Raw genomic sequence first — 27,659 nt, 5'->3', positions numbered from 1 at the left:
ATTACAAATCTTCTAGACATCCTTTTAGGTTTGTTACTAAAAGCTGTAATATTTATTTTTTAAGAAAATGCTGGAAAAGAACATGCAGAACAAATTGGATTTAACCTGTGTTTTCTCACTTTTCACCCATACAAGTAATTATATTTACACATGTTTCTATCTCACTTGCTGTTCTTATTTCTTAAACCGTGGTTTATTCTATTTTCCAGTATATTAACAAGAAAGCTTGTCTTGGGGTACAGATGGCTACACTTTTGCTGCAAATAACTTTTTAAAAAAGAAAGAAAAACAGCCTGGAAAAGAGTGTACGCGCATTTGGAAGACCTGATGCCTTCCAGCTCAGCTGCTGTTCCATAAAATTTCTTGCTCTGACTGTTTCATTGTTGCAGATTTCTGATTGAGGTTTCATTCAGGATTGGGAAATAAAAGTCCTGTGTATTGTGCCTGTGCAAATACATAACCACATTATTTTAGTTTACATCATTAAAAATTAAGATCATCTTTTCCTGCAACATTATTTGTATCCGTTTTAAAATGAAAAATATTAGTCATACATTAATTACACCAGTGCTTATGAGTGTAGAAATAATTTTTCTCTCTGTGTTAACAGACATCAGTATTTGTGTGGCTAAGTGAGCAAACAGTTCATGGGAGAGAAGTGATAAATAATAGAGTACAGTACTGACTTTATGAGGTTTATAATGGGCCTGTTATTCTCTCAATCTTATCATCCTGAAAAGAATGGCATCATTAATTGCATATCATTATAACTTAACTTGCAACCAGGAGTTGCTCATTTGGACAGGAGCTACGTGCTGCATCTACCTTCTAAACTGACATCTCCTTTGAAGTTCTGTTGATGACAGGAATGCTTTAGCACCACCTGTATTTTCATCATAAGCTCGACAGTGCTATGTGAATTATATTTCGTCCTCCATCTCACTTTGTCTAACTTGCTTCATTTTTTTTATAAATTTTCTTGATTAGTAGTTGATTTCTTGATGAATAGTTGAATTCTTGATTGGTTGATTTTCTTGATTGGTTTAGGCTCTAGCTGTTTTCTCTCTTAAAAAGTTAAGTTTTACTATTTGGGTAGAAGAATAAATGTCAAAACAGCCATAAGCTCAAGAGTTATCCCCAGGGAGTGATTTGTGTTGAGATTTACACATTCAGAGAAGGACTCTATCAGACCTTCTTGCCTCCTTTAGTCCCTAGAGGGTCTGGGGCCGTTAGATGAAGTGGCTGCAATGCATTAATTGCCACATAAACTATATGCTGTACTGATTTTTGTACATTTGGTGTACAAAACCTAGGTACCATGTATTATAGAACACAACAATGCAGTCCAGCTAATTTTACAAAAAAAACTAGGTAAAAAAAATCCTGGCACTGGGTTGAGAAGAATAACTGAATGTGCTTATCCCTAATTAATCACTGTCTTATCACTTCCACAAGAATTTCAAATATGTCAAAATAACTTCCTCACAACATGGTCTTGGCATTAATTGTGTTGTCAATCATACTAAAATGCTATTAAATGTTTCTTCAGTTTTAAATTTTTTTCCTTTAGTACGCTGATAGAAGTCATTCACAATGAAGCCAATTCCAATTTATTAGGCAAACTTTCTGTAATGATCTGTGTAAGATTGGATTCACTATGTTAATCAGCAAAATAGGCATGGGAATTTTGGAATTATTTGGATTACAGATCCCATAATTCTCCATTCTGGGAATTCCACTCAGCTGTCCCACACCTTCAAACAGTTAAATGTGATTCGCATGGAGAAAAGGCCTAGCTGGGAACATACTTAAATATTCATTTGATATCACTTTGGCAAGTTTGGTGCTAAAATTATGAAACCAAAGAAGACTACAACATTATTTTGCAGGCATCTCTCCAAGATGTTTTAAGTGCACTTGAAAAAGATGTAGTGTGATTATAAGAAGAGAGTACCTGCATTGTAAATGCATCAGGGGAGCCAGGATCACAGTGTAATATGTGAAGCATCCTTTGCAGTGGCATAAATGTGTGTATAAAGTTGCGCCATACTAGAGGGCACAATACATTTAATTCATAATGCCATTTGATAATGAATCTAGTGTCTCTTGCAGTTCAGGATTGCCAAATTTTAATCTGAAAAGTTCTTTGGACCAGGAGATAGAATTGAGATTAAGTTTGGTGGCATGATTTCTAGAGCAGCATCAGCAACAACAATAACACTGTACTGAGACAAGCAAGTTATAAGCTGATACTATCTTTCTAGATAAACAACAAAGGAAAACATACCTTATAGAAATTGGGGTTCCATCAACAAGCAGCCTTAAAAGTGTAGAAAGTACAAAAATTGGAAAATACCAACTATAAAGGCAAGGAATTAAAAAGAATATAGAAGCATGTTGTGGTTATGATAATCGACTATAGTTCTGTGGCCCAATGGGATCAGAAAGATAGATGCAACACTCAGGGTGCTTAATAAATTTATTCAGAACCTAACAAAAATACAGAGAAGCAGGCAGCAATATAACAGAATGGAAAAAAAGGGTTAGAAGGTGGGAGGGAAGCTGCCTGCACATGGGCTCACAAGTACTGTACTTTTTACCTCATCACATCATGACTGCCCCCAGCCTTTGTCAGAAGGGGACTTCTCCAATCAAAGGAATAGATGAGCTTCAAGTTACAAATGTGACACAAAACATGTAGCATATTGAACGGTTGAGAGAAGATATGAGGCAGGTAGGGTGTTGGTTATAGTCATCTAACCATTTTAGAAGTCAGCATGCATTCTCAGTTTCTTCTTATAATCTGTCAGAAGTTCAATTCTCTTATCTAACAGAAAAAGGACATCAGCTCTGGCCAGTTCCTTAAAGGGGCCCACAGTTTCATCCTGGTTTTTAGCTTTGTTTAAATTAAAACAAGAGGATCTAAGTATGTAAAATTGTAAACAAACTGTATAGAAATGTAACAATATGGAGAGACTAATGAGACCATAACAAAGCACAATCACTTCTTCCTCCTGCCTATAAGGAATTTCAGCAAGTGTTCCAAAATCTTTGATTACCAGTTTAAAACAATTGTCAATAGTTGCCAATGTGCTTCCTGACATTCAAAAATGCAAACATGTCACCTCACTCATAATTTTTTACGACTTGGCCCTTGGGTCCACCCCACCTCCACACCGGGATTGCTGAAAAGAAGCATGCCTATAATAATCACAATAGCACTGGTGGTGGTGATAGTAGTAATGAAAATACTTGATGTTTTAGAAGATAACTCTGAAGGGGAAATATTGGGAATACTGGAATATATTTGAACTTTTCATAGATTTGTTTTAAACTTCTTTCAGTGAGTTGTTTTTACTTAAGTTCCTGAGTGAGATTATTTCATGTATTTTTATCTAGCCATAGCAGTGGAAGATGAGCTAATATATCTGACATTTTCCTCTTTCCATAAGAGATAACTTACTTTGTATCATTTTATGCTAGTCTGCATTTTGACTATCGGAATGCACTCTGGTACTGTATAGGCAAAGGTAAAGGTTCCCCTTGACATTTAATCCAGTCATGTCTGACTCTAGGGCTCAGTGCTCATCCCCATCTCCCTCTGGTTTAGAGTGCAATATAAATAAATAAATATTATTATAATATTACTATTAATTCAGGGTAACCTATCATGATGAGTAAATAGTTATTTTGCAGCGTACTTATTTTCATCAGTTCCTTAACGTGGATCAAATGGTATCTTAATGAACAGTTCTGAAATGCAAACCTGGATTTGCACGCATGTAGAAGTAGAAAAGTTACCCACAAAATCCACAGGTCTCTGACCACAGCCAATTATGTATGACATTTCAGAGAGCCAGCACTCCAATTATTTTATGGTGTGGGTACACAAAATCAAATTGATAGGTTTTAAAAGGCCATTTCATTCAAGTTCATGAAAACACTTGCTCTTTTAACTAAGGCCTAAATGAGTCCACCTTTTTTGGGGGGGGCTGTGTTTTGACCTTTTGATGGTCATTCTAATTTTAAATGAAGTTTCCAGTAACTTAAAGATAATGTCACTGAAATACAGTCTGATAAAAATAGGTTTATTTCTGGGAGAAAATTTTAAGTGGGAATGGTTTCATCATCTGTTGGTCTCGTCTTTGCACAGAGGCTCCCTCCCACCTTGTAGCATCCCAGAATGTTTTGGAGAAGCAGTGGGCAGGCACCAGAAGACTTGGAAGTAATCTTTACAGCCTCAAGAGGCACACTAGCCAACCTGAATCAAAGCAATAAGGTCTTTTCCAGCTTCTCATATTCTCATTTCATTAACATTTCCCTTCATATTTTGTAACAGTGTTCCACCAAAAGAAAGTTGGAGAGCACATCTTATTTTAGAAGAGAATTTCATGAAGTAAAGAAGTAGTTCTCCCATAGATCTATAGAAAGAGATCTAACAACATGACTGATGAAATATCTACTAATACCATAATTTCTAGCCACTTTTCACTTGATCTTCAGTAGATTTTATCTTTATGCTGCAGTCCTGTGTACTCCTCACGGGAGTAAATCCCACTGAATTCAGCATCTTAATAAATGTGCATAGGATTTGCAATGAAGCCCACTTGAAATCAGTAGAATTTAATCTAATTCAGTTCTACAACATTCAATAATACTACTGATATATTTGTTTTCTGTACTAATTTTGTGAACTTTGCCCATGTATTGTGGCTTGAAACTTGCAGAATTCTCTAACCAGCTAATGTACTGAGCTTCTGTTGAGATGAAGGTTGGGCCAACACAGTAATGCAGGATCATGCCACTTGTGCAGGTACTGCTGCTGTTGAAGCTGAAGGTGGGTTTCTTCATGGCAAAACATGTGCAAATGTCACAGTCCCACATCATGTCACAAACTGGACTTTTTTTTTCAACAGTAGCTCATTAGAATGCTGGTCATTGAAATGACTACACAACAAAACAGGTCAAATCGTGTTGCTGAACATAGTAAAGATTCTGTTAAAACTGTTTTCTCTTTATAACCTGTTCACTTTTTAATCAGGAAGCATTAACGGCAGTGCACAAGTGGCCATAAAGCCAAACAAATGGAATTTAGAGGCGCCTTAATGTTTTATAGAAAAATACCACTGTTTTGTGGCAGTCACTTGCAGTGACTTCATATATATCATTCAGATTAACGCAACAATCTAATGTGATTTAACTTCTTACATCTAATCATGTGTGAAATTTGTAAGCAGCGTTCTCATCTTATTTTGACAAACCCAAACAGCCGGCCATTAAAACGCCATCTTCCAATTTGACTGTTTCTTTTAGTAACATTCCTTGGTGTTACCATTTGCTCTTTCCATTAAAAACCTTGGGTGTTACATCAAAGGAATTTGCTCATTGGCATTGTACTGTGTGCAGTTTTTTGACTTGATATCGCAGAAAGATCTAATCTTGTTTGTGAGTACCTATCTGTAGGTTACAACCATGTACGTTTCATTTTCAGGGATAGTTTTTATATTGTCAGACTGGAAAGAGGAAATCCTCTGATTTGTCAGTCATCTAAACTCAGCAGCTGCATGTGTGACTGTCATCCCATGCCTTAGACCTGCTGTATGCGCTACTGCAATGTGCTTCTGGGCCTATGCACTACTGCAGTGTTCTATTCTGGGCTACTCAGTGTTGAAGATAATGTACCCCTTTGACAATTTACCTGAGGGAAGTAGGTTCCAGAGTGTAATGGAGGTAGTTGTGCTACAAGGAGGCCTTTGCTGCCTTGGAGCCTCAGATGGTGGAGAGCAGCAACTGTGCCTTCACACAGTTGTGCCATCCTTCCTGGGCCAAGCAGATAAGGAGGTGGGGAACTAGTTCAGCACTAATTCTTATTCCTGTACTTTTGCAGTTCAAGTGGCTATAACCCTTCCTGGTATGTACCATATTTTTCCATGTATAAAATGACACTTTTCCCTAAAATAATTAGAGGAAAATTTGAGGGTCGTTTTATACACAGAATGAGGCAGTCGTGCACGCACTTGAGTGCCTCTTGCTGCTGCCGCCGCCTCACAGCTTGTCCCCTCTGGTGGCTGAGGCAGCAAGAGGAGGAGGCGGAAACGGAGACAAAAGGGCATTCACATGTGCTCGGGTGCCTCTTCCTGCTGCCTCCCCCGCCTGCCCAATCACCACCTCCAGTGGGACTGATGGGCTCAGCTCACCTCGGCGCCTTGTCCCCTCCGGTGGCAGAGGCAGGAGGAGGCAGAGGCAAACAAACACTCTCTCGCGCTTGGGCGCCTCTTCCTGCAGCCGCCGCTGAATCACCTCTCCAGCGATCATCTCCTTAGGGCAGGGGACAAGGCGGCGATGTGAGCTGCAGGTGAGCCCCAGCAGTTGCACTGGAGAAGATGATCGGGCTGGCAGCGGAGATAGCAGCAGCAGTAGGAGACGGAGGTGGAGGAGCAGTTTCCCATTAGCTGCTCCTCCGCCTCCATCAAGGGTCAAAATTAGGGGGTCGTTTTATACATTGGGGGGTTGTGTACATGGAAAATACGGTATGTTCTTGCTTACAATTGGGAATCTGGAACACCTGCTTTTCCTCCATCTGGGAGGCTGGGCAGTCCTTTCACAGAGGAGACAATTGTCAGTAGGACTAGTTGGGAGATAATACTTCAGTGGATAAGTACAGTAATGTGTTCTAATAAGAAAAATCACTTTGTTATTTCTGCTGTTCTTGTGGTTGTGTATGGACAGTAGATGCCAACCAGAATGCGATAGTCTTTCTCTTGCTAATTCTTGCAACACCCAGCTGATGTTAGCAGTTCAAACATTACTGGAAGAAGATGGATAGATTCATTGCTATACACCAACATAGCATATTCTCTATGTCCGCTAATAAAGTGTGTTGCTTATATACTGCCTCATTAAGTTTGAAGCACTCTCTGATGGGTTACAATTTAATTATGCAGGCTACACATTGCCCCTCACCCCATCAAGCTGGGTACTCATTTTACTGATCTCAGAAGGATGGAAAGTTGTGTCAACCCTGAGCTTGCTACCTGAGCCCTTCAGGATTGAACTCAGGTCTTGAGCAGTGTTTTGGCTTCGATACTGCACTGTGCCACAAAGCTCATATCTAAATGACAAAAGCTATGGAATATTCAAATTCAATTAATGTGTTTATTTGGACATAGCTGTCCTGTTTCCTTATTAGTAAAGGAATGACTCCAGTCAAATATAAAATTCTGGACTGGATGGACTGTCACTGGGTTCCATAGTAGTCATTTTTTTTTCTGTAGTGAAAATTAAAATCTCTTCTTCCTTACTTTTTATGTTACGATGAATTCACTTTTAGTTAAAATAGACATGACACAGAAATACTATAAAATGGAATTCACTTGCAGGAATCCTATACTTTTTCTTTCTTTCTATTCTTACAGGAACAAACCTTGGCCTTAAGGAAAGAAGGAATTGGTGTTGTGTTAGATTCTGAGCTGCCTCACCTAATAGGCATTGATGATGATCTTCTGAGCACGGGTATCATCTTGTATCACTTGAAGGTAACTCAATATTTATCTGCCTTCAGAATCCTAAATGGACAATTTTAATTGTGCTCTTAATTTACTGTTCAAATAAGCTAAGCATCCATTATTTCACTGCAAATAGTCGAATGTAAGCTGTGTGATCTGCTAATTTATCACTGTAAAAGAATCAGTCAGCTACGATCTATGTCTGTTCTTTTGTTGAGCATATTGGTTTTTAATTCATTTTGCTTATAGCCATGAAATGTGTTTTTGCCCTGCTATGCTAAAAGTAAGTATCAGTGGTAATTTTCAGTCTTAGGTAAAGTATTCTATCATTGTTATTTAGTCGTTAAGTCGTGTCCGACTCTTCGTGACTGCATGGACCAGAGCACATCAGACCCTCCTGTCTTCCACTGATTCCCAGAGTTGGGTCAAATTCATGTTGGTAGCTTCAGTGAAAATGTCCAACCATCTCATCCTCTGACATCCCCTTCTCCTCTTGCCTTCACACTTTCCCAACATCAGGGTCTTTTCCAGGGAGTCTTCTCTTCTCATGAGATGGCCAAAGTATTGGAGCCTCAGCTTCAGGATCTGTCTGTCCTTCCAATGAGCACTCAGGGTTGATTTCCTTCAACCCAGCCCAGAGACTTCTGGGTAGTGTGGGCGGCATATAAATTAAATAAATAAATAAATAAAATGGATAGGTTTGTTCTTTTTACAGCACAGGGGACTCTCAAGAGTCTCTTCCAGCTCCACAATACAAAAGCATCAATTCTTTGGCAGTCAGCCTTCTTTATGGTCCAGCTCTCACTTCCATATATCGCTGCTGGAAAAACCATAGTTTTGACTATGCAGACCTTTGTCGGCGAGGTCTCTGCTTTTTAAGATGCTGTCAAGGTTTGTCATCGCTTTCCTCCCAAGAAGCAGGTGTCTTTTAACTTTGTGGCTGCTGTCACCATCTGCAGTGATCATGGAGCCCAAGAAAATAAAATCTATCACTGCCTCTATATCTTCCCCTTCTATTTGCCAGAGGTGATGGGACCAGTGGCCATGATCTTAGTTTTTTTGATGTTGAGCTTCAGACCATTTTTGGTGCTCTCCTCTTTCACCATCATTAAGAGGTTCCTTAATTCCTCCTCACTTTCTGCCATCAGAGTGGTCTCATCTGCATATCTGAGGTTGTTGATATTTCTTCTGGCAATCTGAAATCCGGCTTGGAATTCATCCAATCCAGCCTTTCGTATGATGTATTCTGCATATAAGTTAAATAAGCAGTGAAGCAATATACAGTGGTGCCTCGCATTACGACATTAATTCATTCCAGCGAAATCGCTGAAGATTGATAACGTCGTAAAGCAAAAATAAAAAAGCCATTAAAATGCATTAAAACCTAGTTAATGCATTCCAATAGGCTAAGAACTCACCGTCCAGTGAAGATCCTCCATGGGGCGGCCATTTTCGGGTGCCTGTGCAGTGAAAAATGGCTCCTAAACATAGTGGGGAGCCATTTTGAGCACCCGGCGGCCATTTTGAAAACCTGACGATCAGCTGTTTTGATCGTTGGGAAGCGAAAATCGGTTCCTGAAACAGGGAACCGATCATCGCGCAGCGAAATTCCCCCATTCAAAACATCGTTTAGCGATCGCAAAAAACTCATTGTAATGCGGATTCGTTGTTAAACAGAGCGCCCGTCTTGCGAGGCACCACTGTACATCCTTGTTGTACTCCTTTCCCAATTTTGAACCAGTTAGTTGTTCCATATCCAGTTCTAACTGTTGCTTCCTGTCCCACATATAGATTTCTCAGGAGATAGATAAGGTGGTCAGCCACTCCCATTTCTTTAAGGACTTGCCATAGTTTGTTGTGGTCCACACAGTCAAAGACTTTCGTGTAGTCAATGAAGCAGAAGTAGATGTTTTTCTGGAACTCTCTAGCTTTCTCCATAATCCAGCGCATATTAGCAATTTGGTCTCTAGTTCCTCTGCCCCTTTGAAATCTAGCTTGTACTTCTGGGAGTTCTCGGTCCACATATTGCTGAACCCTACCTTGTAGGATTTTGAGCATAACCTTGCTAGCGTGTGAAACTTATATCATTACCTATTTTAAAACTCATTGAATTCAATATGTGTTTTTAATAGCCAAAAATTACAGTGAGAAACGTAACTTGCACTTTTCCTCTGTAGGAGGGTCGAACACATGTTGGAAGAGAAGATGCTGCAACAGAACAGGACATTGGTAAAAGAGGGCTGGGCAATTATTCCTGTCCGTAAGAACTTAACTGAGAGTTAAGTTAAATGAGAGGGATATTTCTTAATAGCTTCTGTGGCATACACTTGAAAGTTTCAGATCTGTACATTTGAAAGGGGCTAGAAAATTTTTAGTTTGATCAGTTTGCACTGTAATGAAACAGGGTTATGTTATAAACACAGTGTGCTACGACAAGACACAAGTGTACTACAGAGTACTTGTGGAACAATTATAACAAATTTGATCAGATGTCTCAAACAAAACAATACTTTTACTGTGAGATTGATATATCTGTAATGTTGGAACTCTTAATATACCCCTTAACTTTTCGGGAGTAGGTACCGTGCTATTGCATACTCCTTCCCCTTAACATTTTTCCTGCATCTTAAAAGTTCTCCCTGCTGCTATTAACCATGCTTAGTCACCATGTCTACTCTTCAGAAAAGAATAATGATTTCTAACCATGGTTTAGGCTAAATATTTCCAAAAAATCAAAACAAGGCTTTAAGCTATTCGTGGCCATTCACCTAATGGTGGCTAAAGAGTGGGCAGTGCTACAGCTACCTTGGTCCCTAGGATGACTTAAGTAGTAAAAGCAATTATTTCAGGGAGGACAAAATTACAAAATGTGTGCAGGGCTTTCTCTCTAGACAATCCCTGTATTATTGATTGGACATTACTTATTTAATAAATCTTAAAAGAAATTTCTCTTGAGATCACATAGCAAGAATTGAGCTTCAGGATCTGCTATTATTCCTGGTTTTATTTTTGGACTTAGATTGTAAAGTTTCTTGAGGAAAATATGTGATTTTTGGTAATGTAGTCTGCTTGTACATATCGCTTTGATAAGTAAAGCCATTGAGTACATTTTCCATCATTATGTTGTTTACTGTGGCTAGAATCCTGCTGAGGGGGGAAAACACACATTTGCAACAGTAATCAAGAAAGTACTTTCTTCACTCTGCCAGGCTGTCCATTTTGTGACCAGTCATGCACTGGTGTAAAATCGGTCTCACGATGACTGTGAATGGGAAGAAAATGGCCAATACAGTTACTGTAGCACAAATTTTAAAGACTTTTTTAAAAAACAAAAGATTCTTCCCAATGTCTTCTTCCTTTGCTCACAGACACCCATGTGCACAATAGGGCAAGAAGATAGGAGATCTAGAAATACTTTTTCCCCATAATAAGGATGGGAGTCAGTGGATTATAATTTTAGTGTAAGGTTGATAGGGTAGGTGCAAAGGCTAGTTGTGTTGGTTGCGAAAAGAAAGAGAAATGACTTTGTGTATTGCAGTCCTTCGTGGCCTTGATTTGGAAAGTGAGCATTGTATCTTTGAACACTTCAATGGAGCAGTTCACTTAATACCACTCCGTGGAGCTCAGTGTTCGGTGAATGGAACTCAAATTGCAGAAGCAACACAACTCAACCAAGGTATTTGACTAGAAGGGAAATTTGCACTTTTCTTACCTTTTTCAACTGGGTTGAAAAGCTGTAATGTCCACTCTTCCTGTTCTCTGTATAATAGTCATCAGTCAATTATAAGCTGTTTCACAGTGGGGCAAATTGTGGTCTTCCAAATGTTGTTATACTGTCATTCCCTTCATTGCCCATGTTTTCTTTCCAGCATAATCTGTGACGAGAGATTATGAGAGTTATAGAGTTGTGCCCTCCTGTTTGAGTTCAACTATATACTGTACATAATGTAGTAAAGAGAATCATGTGTTGTGTGAGAGAGTTTATGTGGCTCTATTAGTAGTCGACTGCAGTTGAACGTTAAAAAGACAAAAATAGGGACTACAGAAGAACTGCACAACTTCAGCATTGAGAGTGAAGAAATTGAAATAGTGAAAAGTTTTGTATACCTTGTTTCAGTCATCAGCCAAGAAACCAGACTGCAGCCAAGAAACCAGAAGATTTAGACTTGGAAAGGCAGCAATGAAGGAATTAGAAAAGATCATTAGGTATATGGATAAGTCACTGGAGACCAAGAACAGGCATCCACACATTTGTATTTATTATTACCTCATGTGGGTGTGAAAGCTTGACAGTTGTGAAAGCTGTCAGGAAAAAAATTGATTCGTTTGAAATGTGGTGTTGGAGGAAAGCTTTGCAGATACAAAGAACTGCTGAAAAGATGAACAAGTGGGTCCTACTGTGTTTCCCCAAAAATAAGATAGGGTCTGATATTAATTTTTGCTACAAGAAACTCATTAGGGCTTATTTTCAGAGGATATTTTAATTTTTCCATGTGCAACAATCTACGTTTATTCAAATACAGTCATGTCATCTGTTTGATGTACAATGCTGCACAATGGTGGAGGGCAGGGTTTCACTTAACAGGGGCTCATTTTTGGGGTAGGACTTATATTCCCCTTCATGGATTGCTACCTTGTCGTGGCGAAGCAGCTTGAGTAATTCCGAGAAGCTATGGCCTATGCCATGCAAGGACACCCAAGACGGACAGGTCATAGTGAAGCATTCTGACTAAACACGATCCACCTGGAGGAGAAATTGGCAAACCACTCCAGTATCTTTGCCAAGAAAACTCCACGGACAGAAACAAAAGGCTACAGAGGATGAGATGATTGGACAGTGTTATCAAAGCTACCAACATGAATTTGACCAAACTTCGAGAGGCCGTGGAAGACAGGAGGGCCTGGCGTGTTCTCTTCCAAGGGGTCACGAAGAGTCAGACACAACAACGACTAAGCAACAACAACAAAGGAAAAGAGAAAGACCAAATACAGGATGGATTGATTCCCTAAAGAAAGTCACAAGCTTGAGTTTATAAGAACTGAGCAGGGCTGTTGAGGACAGGACATTCTGTAAATTACTCATTCATAGGATCATTATAAGTAGGAAGTGATTCAATGGCCTATTATAACAACAACACCGTTAGTGGTTAAGCTGATTTAGGTATGCCATGGAGTTCCAATGACACTAGTCATCCATTCAAAAAGCAGACCAAAACTTCAATTAAATGAATTAAAGAAATGATGAGATTTCCAGGAGATTTGCACTACTGAGAGGAAGGGCGTTTAATTAATCTTGAAATTTGCACTAAAGTTATCACTGTGGTGGTTCTCAGTTCTTTTCTTTAATTTTCATGGCTAACTTGAAGAAAGGGGATTGCACTTCAATTTTCCGTTGCTGTCCTCCTTTCAGAACAAAGCCCAGCTTGTGGCTTTTGAGTATTAAAATAAGGCAAAGTGATGGAAGCTTGCTAGACTGAGTTTGTGGGTTTCATGAAGCACACACAAGAATTTGCTTTGGGAAATGCAAGACCTTTCAAAAGGTTCCTTGCAGCTTGTTTTTTGCAATGGTATTGCCCACCTGAGAAGTGATGATCAATGGGTTGATTGCTGACATTTAACAGGGCACCCATCCACTTTTACCAAGTTTTTGCCTTGTGTTTCTCTTTGAGATTTTAACATACACCCCAGGTTCTTATTATCTGTCTGTTTCTCTTTTAAGTTTAACTGTCTGCAGACTCAAATAAAAATCTGCTAGACTTAATCTTTGTAGAGGTTAAATTGGATAGCCTGAAACAGGGTTATTTCCCCTCCCCTCCATGATTTTATGAGATTAACTTTGAAAGCATGCATTTTAGAGGGATGCCTGTGCAAATGTCTACAGTTCAAGGTCTTCCAGAAGCTTTGGACCATCACCCCCATAATCCCTAATCATTAGACATGTGGGTAAGGACTAGTAGGAGTTGTAGTCTAAAATATCTGAAGTGTAATAGGTTGCCTACTACTGACATAATGTCTGATTTAATATAGTCTGCATTTAAGCCACTTATTTAAATGTACGCAAATGGCACCTGTATATGTACATCAGCTTACAGTTCACAAACTTAAATACTTTAACGTCAATTTCTAACAAGCTTATTTCAGCATTGTTTGTTAAGTAGTGCTTAATCTTGCTATCTGAAACCACCAGATATCTGCTTTTTGTATTTCTAGTTATCTTCTTCTGTGCTTTACTGTTTCTGATCATTTTAGAATTATAGTGGTTCCTCAATTTACGAATTTAATCCATATTGGAATGGTGTTCCTAAGTTGAAATGTTCGTAAGTCGAAGCACCATTTCCCATAAGAATGCATTGAAAACCAATTGATCTGTTCTGACCGAAGGGGGAAAAAATCACCAAAAAATTTAAAAAGAACACAGCAAGCCCGGTCAGAAAGTGCTCCCTTGCTGAGGTTTAAGAGACAAGACAGTTAATAGGCATCTCCAAAGGGCCAGCCAGCCAGCTGATTTGGTTCCATCCCAGTAATCACACACTGGAATTGAACCAAAAGAGAGTGATCCTGTGTGCGCCTAAAAAATAGTAGCCCCTAACAGAAAGCCAGAAATGTGTGGGTAGGAGTGCTCTAGGGCTAGGCTAGTTTGTGTCAACATTTACATTGTCTGGCCACTGGCAAAAGGACTGAACCAGCCTGTCCTCAGAAGGGACCAAATAGCAGTAGAAATGCCCGTATAGACACTTACTATCCTTTCTCCTTACTCTGCGTGCCCCTTGCTAGTACCAAGTGAGCAACATGGCAGACATGAATGAGGACAATCTGTGTTTGTCAGTAGACTCTCTGTTACCTATGATGCTTGCCCTAGGGAGATCAGACTTGAACTGGAACTAGCCACTGAAATCAAACTGTAGTGTTCAGGGAGAACTATGAATAAACAAGAGTCTTAACACAGCCATTGACCTTAATGGCACTTCATGGGTATTGAGGATGATTAGAAGCAACAATAACCCTGCAGTGGCTGAGTATGGGAAGGAACTAGGACCTCCATTTGAGATTAAATTCATAAACTATTTGAAACTATGTTCAGGAACAATTGTTAGGAGATCAGGAAGCAGTTGGCACTTCGCATGTAAACACCAGACTCTTTTGCTTCTGATTTAGTTGCAAACTAGTGTTTCCCATTGGAGCTAAACTGGGATTGTAAACTGAATGCTGGCTATAAGGCAAGCTGTGGCTCATGCAAACCAGGCATTTTGGCATCCTGTGTTTTGCTGTTAAATTGGCAGTGAGAGGGTGAAATAAGAATGCACAGAGGATGAGGGGCATGAACAAGCATAGGCCTCTCAGTGTTGCACTGAAATGTTATGTGCAAATTGACCCCTGTTTCTAAATCTGGTTGCTCTATTTGCCATAGAAACAAAAAGTAACAAATATTGCATTTTTATATGCATTTTGTTATGTAAATAGCAGCTGAAGGGTAGGCTTGTTCTGTCACTGAATCTGCAGTTTGCATTACGAGGGAGGCCTTCCCAAATAGTTTTGTAGAGGGATTTTCTTTTTCATAGAGAATGTCAGGGAATTAAGCTTTCCCTTTTTCTTGGTGGTTGTGAGATTGCTCAGGCTTTCCCTTGGCTGCCCTCAAAATAACAAACTGTAACAAAGCCAGTGTGATACAGTGGTCAGAATGTGGACTGGGACTCAGGAAACCAAGAGTTCAACCTCCCATCCACCCATAAAGTTCACTTGGATGACATGGGTTCAGCCATTGTCTTTCAGACCAATTTTTTCCATTGCTTACAAATACGTTGAGTGTCTATCCTTAAATCATTGTTTGAACTTTTTAAACTTGGACATGGTTTAACTTCTGGGGTGGCAGAAGAGATGATCCAAAAAGGTCTTTGAGAGAAATGTTTAGAAAAAAATAAGAAAGCTATGAAATGGTTAAAAAATAAAGATTTCACATTGCTACCTGGTGGAGTTGTAACCATCTGGGCTGCTTCCTCTATAGTTGTGTTAAAAAAAATCATTTGAAAGGAAGGCCAGCCTGGTGCATCACATAAATTACAGTGATAGTGTTGAAATAGCTGTGCAGCATAAAGTTTTATGAACAGTAAATCTTCTTTAAGATTAGAGTGCAATAAAGTTCAATAGGCAATGTTAGCATAATTTTGAATTGAAAGAATACACTAGGTTCTGTCTTTCCAAGGGGTGATTTGACATAGTCTGCCTGGTATATTCATCTTAAAGGCTTTTATTACATTTTAATTTCCATAGTGAATTGGGCAAACTAGCCTTAAGCTGTGGTGCAGGGGGATAAAAACTGGAAGTATTAGAATTGCATGAAATGCAGGAAGATTGATAGAATTCACAAAGGATGCACCACACAGGGTGCTTAATTGGCAGTGAGGAGTCACAATAGACTTTTTTTGACATCATGTAAGAGGTCTTGTTCCAACTCATTTGCAATCAGCATTTATCTTTAGAAAGATGAATGATATCTCCTTTCAGCAGCCCCTTTTGCCCGACATAGTTATTTAGATTACAATACTTTCAGTGCGCATGACATTTTATGATATTTACTGAATGGTGTCTGGTTTGCAACTGGGGCCTCCAGAGCATTGTTGTGTCTTAGCACAGCAGGAGAATTGTTTGAACCTTTCCAAGACTAATTAAGGCAGATCATAGAAAGTGAAAGACTCACTTTTAAGCATCTGTTTTAGTTTTGAATAGATAGCTCAAACTCAAGGTATGGACTAGGTTTACACTTTGAACCAAAATAAAATAAAATGAAGTAAGCTAAAGTCACCTATTTAAACTGCTCTGTAGTCCTCAAAAATTAATTCTGTTCCTGTTTTTACCTACACCAAAATGAGGCTGTCATTTGCTAAACCTTAGGCAGAAATGATCAGTGTGCACCAGAATGCTGCTTATGAATAGTACACGATAATTCCTGGGATTTCCTACTTCATAGGTTTTGCATAACTGCAACCAGTTTGTTATCTGCACACCCCAAACCTTACTATTCTTTCTAAGTTAAGGGCTCAGCTGGGACAAACCTGTCTGTGACATTTACCACGTGACCCCTGCTTGTTTCACCAAACAAAGGGCTCACACTATGTCATCCCACCAGCAGATAGATACCAATTGTGATGTTCTTTCTTTTCCTCACTGCCACCAGTGGATTTCCTTTATCCACAATATATAAAGAACTTTAATCAGACACTTGTCTGGTTACTGCCAACAAAACTTATTTATTGAAGTGTAGTAAATTTAATCAGAATCACAGATGTTCTTTATTCAATGCCTACAATGAAATCATTAAAATGTCATATATCTTGCCACATAACTAATCACCACCTGCACTATCTATTTATCTTGACCAGCTTATCTCTATTAGTATCTGTTCTCACTAGCTCCCTAACTATCTCTCTCTCTCTCTGCAAAGTCTGTATCTCCCTTCCTTCATTTCTTCTGCCAAACCTTCTTATATCCGCTGACTCCGCCCCTCCACTCCTCTCATAGGCTCATGCAAATGAGATCCTGAATATAAGTGACAGGAGTGACGTGGGGCAATTGTCACACTGTCCTATCACTCTGAGTTTTCCCATTTTTGCATTATTTCAGTGCCATATGATATTTTGTGATTGGAGGAAAGGTAGGCTTTTAAGTTCTGCTTGTTGCTTTCAAATAAATATCAGCCAGCACGTTATGGGACATTTTTAATCCACATTTTAATTATGAGAGTAGTCTAGAATTAACCTTGTAAAATATGTTCTTGATATAGTTGAGAAGCTATGGTAATATCTGAGAAAAAATTTTCATGTTAGTATCCTAATCTAGTCAGTTGAACATGGTATAATGTGCTGTTTTCCAAGTGGGTGGCTGTCAAGAAACTGGAAAATAAGGGATCGTGGTTTTGGTTGCCCTATTAAAACACAGTCCTGTTACCTTATGCCTAGGATGAACAAGCCAGGAGAGAGGCGAGAACATTAGAAGGCCATACCATCTGGCCTTATCATTATGAGAAAAGACTCTCTAAGGCAGTGGTCAGGGAACAGGGGTAAATTACCCCAAATGGGGTAAAAATGAAAATCCTGGGGGTAATGAGGACGTGACCCTAACCCCCTTCCCTCCTCCTCCTCCTCCTCCTCTGCCCGGAAGGGCGTCACAGGCTGACTGATTGCCCCTTCCTGTCCCCTTCTCCGGCCTGGCTGCAACCGAGCCATGGTGAATGGTGGCCAGTGACATGCCCCACTTGGTAGCATACGGCAGCCACGGCGGCGGCAGCACGGCCGGCCATGGTGGAGCCTCTCCTTCCAGTGCCTGGAGAGGTGGAACACGGTGGAGGGGGGCGGGCATGGTCACGACAGCGGCCTAGGCCAGGCTCAGCCTTCCGGTGCCGGGGCGCCACCCGATGCTCCATCCCCGTCTGAGCCCATCGGGCAGCAGTGGCGCTCGCCCGGCCACATGGCTTCCTTTGGCGATGTCTCCATGCTGGCCAGCTGGGCCTGGTGGAGCCTCTCATCCTCCGTTCAGCAGCTGTCTTGGTGCTTCAACGGTGAGGCCCATGGGAGCCCTGACTGAGGTCCGATGTGACCGCCCCAGTGAGCAGCTGCCGGAGCCGGTGTCGGAGCGGGAGGTGGCATCTGACACCCCCAGCAGGTGAGCCACCTGCTGCTCTTTGACAACCACCGAGGAGCCACCTGCCAATGGAGAAAGGGAGCCACCCCCATGGGGCCAAGGACTGAGCACGGCCCTGCCAGGTGGAGGAGGCAGAGGCGGCCTGGGCGTGGGTGGCGATGCTTCGGCGATGGCACTCAACTGGCCACGCGTGACCTAGATCCTTCCTTTCAAATCAAGGGGGTAATGTCGGCGTATATAAATTTTTAGGGGGTAAAAGGTAAAAAGGTTCCCTGACCCCTGCTCTAAGGCTTCCACTCATTCCCTGGTACAGAGCTAATTAGTACACTCAGTCCTTAATACAGAGCTAAGAATGGTTTCAGCTGAAAAGAAAGAAGGGGAAGAGAAGTTATTTTTGAGATGTTACTCTATTCTTTGAAGTTTGGGGTGATTTGATGCCTGATTGGAGCATCCTTTCAAATAATCTGGAAAGGGAGTGATGGGTATACAAGTAAGAAGGAAAGTTAGTTTAGCTTTGCCTTTTTGCCCTTTTCTTGCAACATCTTTAATAAAATGTTACAACAGCTTGGTTATATTTGGGAGCAACAGGTTTGTTGGTATTAAGAAGGGCCTTGCCTCATTCATCAGCTGAATATTCTTACATTTTATGGGTGTTTTGATATTACTGTTTTGCAGCATACAAATCAAAAGAGCTTTACCTTGTGGATTTATCTGGAACACTGAATAATCAGAGAGACTCAAAGTGTTGGGAGTGGTACTAGGCAGAAGATTTTCCCCAGCCATCAGCATCTGGCCCTCCAGGAAACTTGCCAACACCAGAAATCATTTTAGATACCAAACAATCTGTATGTAATGGTGCAGCTATATCCCCAGACTAAAATCCACTCCTTCACAGGGAATAAAATGTCCCAAAGAGCAGCCACTAGCTGCATATTGGTAACACCTCAGTCCTCATCTCTGGATAATCTCTCCTAGTGGTTTCATGTAGATGTTAAACAGGATGAGGCATAAAACAGAACCCCTTGGAACCACATAGCAGGACCTCCAAGGAATCAACGATCCAAGTAGGAGCAGAACCATGATAGCATAGCACCTCCAGTACCCCCACCCAGACTGCCTATCCAGTTTTTGGGCATGTTTTTGACATTTCAAATCAGCCATGTTCAAGAGAATCAGCTAGATTACCTCTCCCTGTCTCTCTCTTAGCAAATGCCATGCCACGAGGAGATTCAGTATACCACACAAAGCAAGTTTTGATAAATAAAACCATCATTAAATACTCCACTCCCCAAGTCAACTAAACCAGAGCACAGAGTGCTGTCCTCTGAAGATGCCGGCCACAGAAACTGACGAAACGTTAGGAAGAACAACCTTCAGAACCGAAGTGCCAAAGAGCCAGAAAAACCCACAACACCCATTAGATCCCAGCCATGAAAGCCTTCGCAAATACAGTGAAACCATCATTGTTGTTTAGTTTTATTCCACAGTGTGATGTTTATGCTCTTGTTAACACATTCTATGATTGCTGAGTTTTGTATTAGATTTGGTAGCCATTCTAAGTTCTGTGAGTGTCCGATTAAAAATATGTTTGATCAATGAGTCGTGATCTCCATAAAGTTATTGCTTGTTTCCTTATAAACCAGCGAGAAGCACATAGGACTAGATGAAGAAGAAATATTTATAAATTGTTAAGAAACAAGGAAATTTTTGAGTTTACTAGAGATTATCTTTGAAAAAAATCCACACCTGAAATATTATTTTGGAAAATGTATTTTGAGAAATTCTGTCAAATACATTTTATAAACAATGATTTTTTTAAAATTAATTGACATTTCAAATTAATGGCAATTCACACAAAACTTACATTTGAAAATAAAAGAGTTTTATCTTTAACATTAAATATGTACTTTGTTTCTAAAAAGTACACAGGCTTATTATTGACAGATTAGAATGTAGCAGATTTGGGGAGGATCTATTAATTAAATGTACCAGCCTAAGCACTGCCACAAATAAGATTTATTGTTTTCGTGGTGGTTGTTATGTGCTATCAAGTCATCTCCAACTTAAGATGACCTTATAAATGAGATATCTCCAAAATATCCTGTCCTCAACAGTGCTGCTCTTGCAGACTCAAGCCTATGGTTTCCTTTAGGGAGTCAATCCATTCCTTTTAGTGTAACAGTATTACCAGTATTACTTAGGAGTAAGAATAGCTAGTTATTTTCTTTAAAAAATACTTTTAATGGGCATTTTAAGGCATTTTTACAGAAAATTTGAAGGAATTTTTCAGGTTTGTTAATATGGGACGAATTGGTCACTAAAGGAAAACAGGACTTACTTTGCTTTTTGTTTGATTATTTGATTGATTGTTTTGGCTTATTGGTAACGCCAGCACGATATGTTGATGATATGCAAAGCACTAAATTATGTGTGTAATTGGTGCAATGGTAGTAATGATGGTAATCCGAGAAATAATGACTAAGGCAACAAGATCCTTTTAAAATTTGATGTTCTGAGCTCTGGTTGTAGTTGACAATTGGATTTAGGTCTTAAATTATTTATTTTTTAATTGACATAAAGGTGACCCTGCCCCCTCTTTTTTTCTTTTTGTGGATGAAAATGTTCTGTGTCTGCTTTTAGTGTCACAATCAAAAAGTACAACAGAAGGCATCAGAAAACATTTTAAAAATAAACTGAAATGCAGCACACAGTCTCAAAATAGATGCATGTGTTGCATTTGCTGAAAATACTGATCATCTTTTAAGGATAATGGAATATACACAGTAAGTTATGCTGACTGCAGTACACTTCACCCTACTTGGATCATTTGAAAAGACCTTAGGATATGCAAAAAGGATTGTCAAGTTATTTTTTACTGTCAATAAGTTGCTTTCTCCTTCTTTTAGGCTTCTAGGGCAGATCTATTAAAGTTGTTTTAATGTAAAAGTGTAAGAAGATTTACATTCTGTATGCTACTTTTTAAAATGGCAGCTTGAAGGAATGCTGTCTCCTTGCCATCTCTGCTCCCTCTGTTCTCCAGAAACTTGCTCCAGGTCAGATCCATAGGCTTCAGGTGGGAGGAGAAGGAAGTTCCATTAAGATGGTGTTGCAACATCAGCATGACATTGGATTTAGAGTGTTATGTTTCTTTTTGCTTACGGAAGCAAACTTTCTTTCTTTAGTGCTTTGCACACTTTTTAAAATTATGAACATATATATGCAGTAAATGAAACTGTTTTGAGAAATATGGTTGTGTTTTGAGAAAGATGGCACTATGGGTGTCATTATGTGCTCAATAATTCTGTGTATTTGTCTCATTAGGTGCTGTTATATTACTTGGAAGAACAAATATGTTTCGTTTCAATCATCCCAAGGAAGCAGCCAAATTGAGGGAAAAAAGAAAGGTGAGGTTAGCTTAAAAATTGGTAAACCCATGTTATTTGTCAAGTAATGCACCTAGTTGGACATTTTACTTCAGTTCGCACTTTGATTAAAGAATATTTCAAGATGGGAATGTCTGAATAAGGTGCCAAATGTATTTTAATACTAGTAGTAATTGTTGGATTTCTTTTCTTTCTTTCTTTTTTGTTAGAGTGGATTGCTTTCTTCCTTCAGTTTATCCATGTCAGATCTTTCAAAATCTTGTGAAAACCTTTCAGCAGTCATGCTGTATAATCCAGGGTGAGTGCATTTCCAAATAGTAATATTAATTGTTTGTTTATTTATTTTGTGTATATCTCACCTTTCTCCTGGTAAAGAGACTCAAGACATAAGCTCTTGCTTACAACACCTCAAAAATGCATATGTTTAAAATCACAGTAAATTAAAATACCAATATAAAAATACAGTTAAATCCCGTTGAACCATCATCTTTACTGGTATTACATGTACCTGTATATGTACACATACACAGAGATGGGGAAGTTATTTTCTTTTTTTAAAAAAAAAACTGCAACATGAATGCTAGCATGGTCTGCATTCTGGGAGTTGTTAAAAAATGCAGATCTCCCATCACTCAGTGTGTGTTACTCTCAGTACTTGAACAGTTTTATTGACAGCATTGTTTCATGTAGATGGCCATACTAATTGTACGTGTTTGCTAAGAAGTGATGTAATATCATCACTAACTAATGACATCTGGAAAGTGAGACAGCCAGGGAATGAAGTGCTGTCCATTTATGTTTATTGCATGTTTATTGCAACTCTCCAGAGTCGACTGCAATATTACAAATTGTCTTAACAATATACAGATTTGAACCAGTGTATCAGTAAATGTACCCTATATCTGCAGTAGTTTTGATGAGGTAATGTGTTTCTTTCAAGAGGTATGTTTTTGGATCACATTTTAACTTAACACTAAAAAGTGATACCAAAATGTTAAACCGAAAGGTAATGGAAACAAAAGTATTTTAAATCATTATTATAGAGAAATTTCCAAATAAATATACAAAAATTGAATGTATTTAGAATATAAATATTTATCTCATGCTTTATGTCATGTATTTAAGTTCTGCTATAGCTTAAAGCTTTATTATTTGTATTTCTTAAGCATACTCCTGGATGCAGTAGTTATCTGCAAAGTAATAATTTTGTACAAATTGTTATTTGCACAAAAATAGAAATGCTGGCTAGACTTTGTTATAGAAAGCTGCATGTCTCTGTGTATTTTGAACACCATTCAGTAACTAGGACCACTGAGTAACTGGACGAAGCCTGACAGCACCCATCCCTTACCTGGGAGTGTGAGGGCTGGCTGTGGGGAGGCTTCACCTAATTTCCCTCTGCTTTGTAACGCTTGATTATCATTGTTGGTACTGAATGCTGGAACTAGCTGTTCTTTGAAGTAGATGCTTGCATGCACTGGTGTCGTAGGCTCCTGATTCGAACTGTTGCTTAGAGGAGCTGGTGCAACAATGGATTTGTTGTTTTCTAATCCTTGTCAACTCCGTATTACAGAGGAGCACAGCTATATCTGTAATTTGCTTCTGTTTAGTGTCAGTTTTGTCTTTATTGTGCAGAGTAGATACATATACCCATTCAAATGTTGCAATGATCTCATGATGGATTTTCCCCAGGGTATGCATGTGTGTGACAATAATAGAACCAAGCAACATGTCCAGTTTTTCTCTTTGTCCTCTTGCTAGATTCTTCCTCCTTGCTGTGCAACCGTATGTCATCTTGCCTATGGCTAGTATGGAAAGAAAGCTGCTGCTTAAGAAATGATAAAAGACAGACATACTAAATATGATCATAATCTAATACTATCTTCAGTTTGGTCCCAATAATTTCTTTCCATGGATTGATCACCAAACATCTATGTAGGCCCATATGCTGTTCCCATGAGTGGCCAGCAGATAGTTCTGGAAAACCACAACCAAATTGTACAGACATTAGTTTTTGGTTGTCTCCAGCAAGTGGTATTGAGGACCTTATTGTTTCTGATCATGAACATTCCGTTTGACCGTCCCTAATAGGTATTGTAAAAATCTTTTCAAACTCAGAAGGCTGGAATTGTCCCTCTCCAGTTTTCAAAGCAGCCATTCTGTTCTGATCAAGTGTTTGTGACTCTGTTTCTGATGCCAGTTGCACTTCAGATAACGGAGAGCTCAGTGCAAGCCAGTTTTCAGGTTTAGGGCAAAATCAACTGAGTTATCTCCTCCTTTTTTGTTAACTCTTAAAAGCACTTGTAATAATTGGAGATTGAAACCATGATTAAAATGAGACTGAATCTTTCCTTTTAAATTACTGTTGGATGATGATGATTTTGGCCACTGCACTCTTGGTCTATCTGTTACAGCTGTTTACATAATGCTATGGAGCTAGTTGCTGCATTCTCTGTGCAGCTGGGGTTCCATGGGCAAATAGGCTACTGTGTGGGGATTGGAAAAAAATAACTTATCTGGCCCTAAGAATCTTAGAAGATACCGTATTTTTCGCTCCATAAGACGCACCTTTCCCTAAGACGCACCAGTTTTTTAGGAGAAGAAAACAGGAAAATATAATCTGTTTTCTTCGCTCCATAAGACTGTTTTGTGGGGAAAAAGTGTGTCTTATGGTGCGAAAAATACGGTATTTTGTAACTTTACAGATGTGTGTGATGTTTGAATGGGAATGCTGTCTATCCTCCTGCCACCCCACCAATGTGACTCACAAAAAGAAAGTCTCTGTCCATGAGCTGTGCAACCTCTGATTGAAAGAAAAGCTCATAAAGGAAAGACACACAGCTTTATTATACTAGAAAGGAAAGAAGGAAAACTTCAGTCATTTGAAAGTGTCCTGCTATTACTTGTTTTTAATGTGAAAGCCAAAGTATCTGTAGTTCACTTCCTGTTAAATATGGAGTGCATTAAAACATTTGAACGAATTTCCTGCTCCTGTGTTTTCCTGAAAAGGGCCTTCCTAAAGCATGGGAATTAGTGCAGCACAGTTTAGTGGAAGATTAGCAACACTTTGGACTCAATCTTATAAAGGCACTTGGTTGTACATGTTCATGGTCTGCAGTTAAGGTGATTTTTGTTTGTTTTGTTATGTTTTTGGTTGCATTTCACTGTAATTTACTTTCTGTACAATCTTTGCTTTACTGATGACTGTATTTCTCTCTACCTCCTCTGGCAGTCTTTTCCCTATAAAAGGACCAATTTGTCTAAGGTAGAGAAACTGAATTTCTTTACATTGATAGCTGTATCTGCATGTAACTAACTTATAGAGGCAATGCTAATCATTCATCTGTCTTGTTTAATGTTGCTCCCTTGTAACAAATCATTTCGGGGGAAAAAAACTCTTCAAAGTTGAATCTGTTAAATTATAAAATGGCAATTACCATTATTCATTGGATTTTTTTTAAAGGAGTACTGTTTCTTTCTCCTACAGATTAGAATTTGAGAGACAGCAACGAGAAGAACTGGAAAAATTAGAAAGCAAAAGGTAACTGACAGGAATCTTTTACTATAAAGATGTTCGCTGATAAGTTACTGGGAAAACAATAAAAAGGAATTTTACCATTTCCTTTGCTGGAATATTTTATTGACAAATCAAATCCTACAAAATGGGAAATGAAATAGAAAGTTTTATAGTGCTTCACTAATGTACCTGCCAACCTATCAGTTCGAAAGCATATAAAAATGCGAGTCGATAAATAGGTACCATCACGGTGGGAAGGTAACAGTGTTCCATGTCTAGTTGCGCTGGCCACGTGACCACAGAAGCTGTCTTTGGACAAATGCTGGCTCTATAGCTTGGAAACAGGGATGAGTACCGCACCCTAGAGTCAGACACGACTGGACTAAATGTCAAGGGGAACCTTTACCTTACTCTAATGTAAAATTAGGCTTGTGAGGACCATAAGCGTCCCATTGTTGAGCTGGATTGAGCACAAGCCTCCTGTGAATGAAAAGGCTGCTTTTGGCAGCAAGATGTTTCAATCCTGTGAAGCTTTTCTGCTGGTTGAAAAAGAAAGAAAGCTAAATTTTGATGGTTCCATTATTCCCTAAGTACCTTGTTTTCTTTGGGAAATGTGCTCCAAAGGACCTGAGGAGGTGGTGCTGCAGTTGGCAAAGAGAAAGTAGATTGGGAAAGATGATTCTCCTCAGTTCAAGTGGAATTCTGCTCAGAGACTCTTCTGCCAGCAATAATCTCTGGATTGAATTTAAGTGTATTTATGGATATTCTGTTCGCACTTCCATACATAGGTTTAATATTTTTCACTGAATTATTGTAAAGAATGTATTACAAATATAATATTTTTTTAAATACTGAACAGCTTTCATATTGCACAGGTATGTTGATAATGTTCAAGGCCTACTTTCCCCAGTTCCTTCACAGAAAGAAAGAAATTGTTCTTTCATAATAGAACTCTTCTGATGTAGGAAAATAGAATGAAACCAAGGCAAACATGAGTTTGTTTAGAAAGTTTACCCTCTCTTAGATACAAAATACTTTGAAAAATCAAATCTCTTTTCTTAAATATTTTTCAGAAAGCTGATAGAAGAAATGGAAGAAAAGCAGAAATCCAGTAAAGCCGAACTAGAAAGAATGCAACAAGAAGTGGAGTCGCAACGTAAGGAAACGGAGATAGTTCAGCTGCAAATCCGGAAACAAGAGGAGAATCTTAAAAGGAGAAGCTTTCATATAGAAAGCAGGATGAAAGATTTGCTAGCAGAAAAGGAAAAATTTGAAGAAGAGCGATTGCGTGAACAGCAAGAGATAGAGCTCCAGAAAAAGAAACAAGAAGAAGAAATTTTTGCTAGAGTTACGGAAGAGCTTCAGCGATTGCAAGAGCTCAATCAGAACGAAAAAGCAGAGAAAATGCAGATTTTCAGAGAACTGGAAAAGCTAAAAAACGAAAAAGAGGAACAGTATATCAAATTAGAAATGGAAAAAAAGAGGTTGGAAGAACAAGAAAGAGATCAAGTCCTGCTGGTGGCAAACTTAGAGGAGCAGCTTAGAGACAAACAAGTCATGGTGCAGCTTCTCAAAAGAGGAGACGTGCAAAGGGTTGAAGAAGAACAGAGGAACCTTGAAGACATCAGAGAGTCTCTGTTGCGCATTAAAGAATCAAGATCTGAAGGAGAGGAAGATGGTGAAGAATTAGAAAAGATACAGCAGAATTTCATTGATTTTAAAAAGAAACAGCTAGAACAGCTAACTAGTATAGAAAGAGACTTGCTTCAACAAAGAAGTCATTTAGAAAAAGAAATAGCTGATGAATGTGAAAATCTGGAGAGTTTAAATCACACATATGCAAAGCACTTGTATCTTGAAAGAAATAATAGAAGCACATTGGAGCCTGCATTAGCTGTTGAAGAATGTAACAAAATAAAATTGGGTGAGTATAGGCTACAGTATAAAGAGCGGCAGCTCCAGTATCTGATCGATAATCATTTGCCAGCTTTGTCGGAAGAAAAGCAAAGAGCTTCTGAAGTACTTGACAGAGGCTGGCAAGGCTTGGACAATACTCTATATGAAGTTGAGAAAGAGATGGAAGAAAAGGAAGAACAGCTTGCGCAGTACAAGGCCAGCACCAGCCAACTGCAGCAGCTTCAAGAAACATTTGAATTCACTGCCAACGTAGCTCGTCAAGAAGAAAAAGTGAGGAAAAAGGAGAAAGAAATACTTGAATCAAGGCAAAAACAGCAACGAGAAGCACTGGAGCAAGCAGTGGCAAAGTTAGAAAGGCGACATTCTGCTCTGCAGCGTCATTCTACCATAGAAATTGAGGAGCAAAAACAGAAACTCGCAAATTTGAACAGCAGTTGGAGTGAACAGGCAGGCTTGCAAGCTACTCTAGAGGCAGAGCAAAAAGCATTGGAACAAGAACAAGAACAGTAAGATTTAGTTTTGTCTTTAATACAAATAATTACACACTTAGACGTTCATTGCTGTTTATGGAATATGTATGATTTCAGTATTACGCCAGAAAGAGGCAGTCAGCCAATGAGACAGAGCTCCTCTCATTGTCAAACTCTCCTTAAGTTATGAGGTAGATGTTGAGCCGGTGACCCTCATTTCTCTGCTTATTAG

The 27,659-nt window shown here is 39.2% G+C and overlaps 1 protein-coding gene across 8 annotated transcripts in view; it reads left to right on the top strand.

The window, feature by feature from the left end:
* KIF16B (kinesin family member 16B) overlaps window positions 1-27,659 on the top strand; it is a 150,058-nt gene that overhangs the window by 48,739 nt on the left and 73,660 nt on the right. For 3 of the 8 annotated variants that reach the window (XR_013543694.1, XM_020801251.3, XM_073003483.2), the window contains exons 13-20: window positions 7,416-7,535; window positions 9,683-9,734; window positions 11,044-11,181; window positions 21,462-21,544; window positions 21,733-21,821; window positions 24,756-24,788; window positions 25,011-25,064; window positions 26,114-27,463. Coding sequence is in view for 3 of the 8 variants with exons in the window: in XM_020801251.3 (XP_020656910.3) it covers window positions 7,416-7,535; window positions 9,683-9,734; window positions 11,044-11,181; window positions 21,462-21,544; window positions 21,733-21,821; window positions 24,756-24,788; window positions 25,011-25,064; window positions 26,114-27,463 (1,919 nt within the window). In the remaining 5 variants the exon portion in view is untranslated. Of the gene's footprint in view, window positions 1-1,614; window positions 4,280-7,415; window positions 7,536-9,682; window positions 9,735-11,043; window positions 11,182-21,461; window positions 21,545-21,732; window positions 21,822-24,755; window positions 24,789-25,010; window positions 25,065-26,113; window positions 27,464-27,659 lie in introns of those variants that run through there. The other 5 variants (XR_013543714.1, XM_020801252.3, XR_013543769.1 and 2 more) reach the window with 4 other exon arrangements.

This window comes from Pogona vitticeps, chromosome 1 (genome assembly GCF_051106095.1).
Source record: "Pogona vitticeps strain Pit_001003342236 chromosome 1, PviZW2.1, whole genome shotgun sequence".
Classification (NCBI taxonomy): Eukaryota; Metazoa; Chordata; class Lepidosauria; order Squamata; family Agamidae; genus Pogona; species Pogona vitticeps.
Note: the sequence above shows the minus strand (reverse complement) of the source record. Positions and strands in the feature narration are given on the sequence as shown.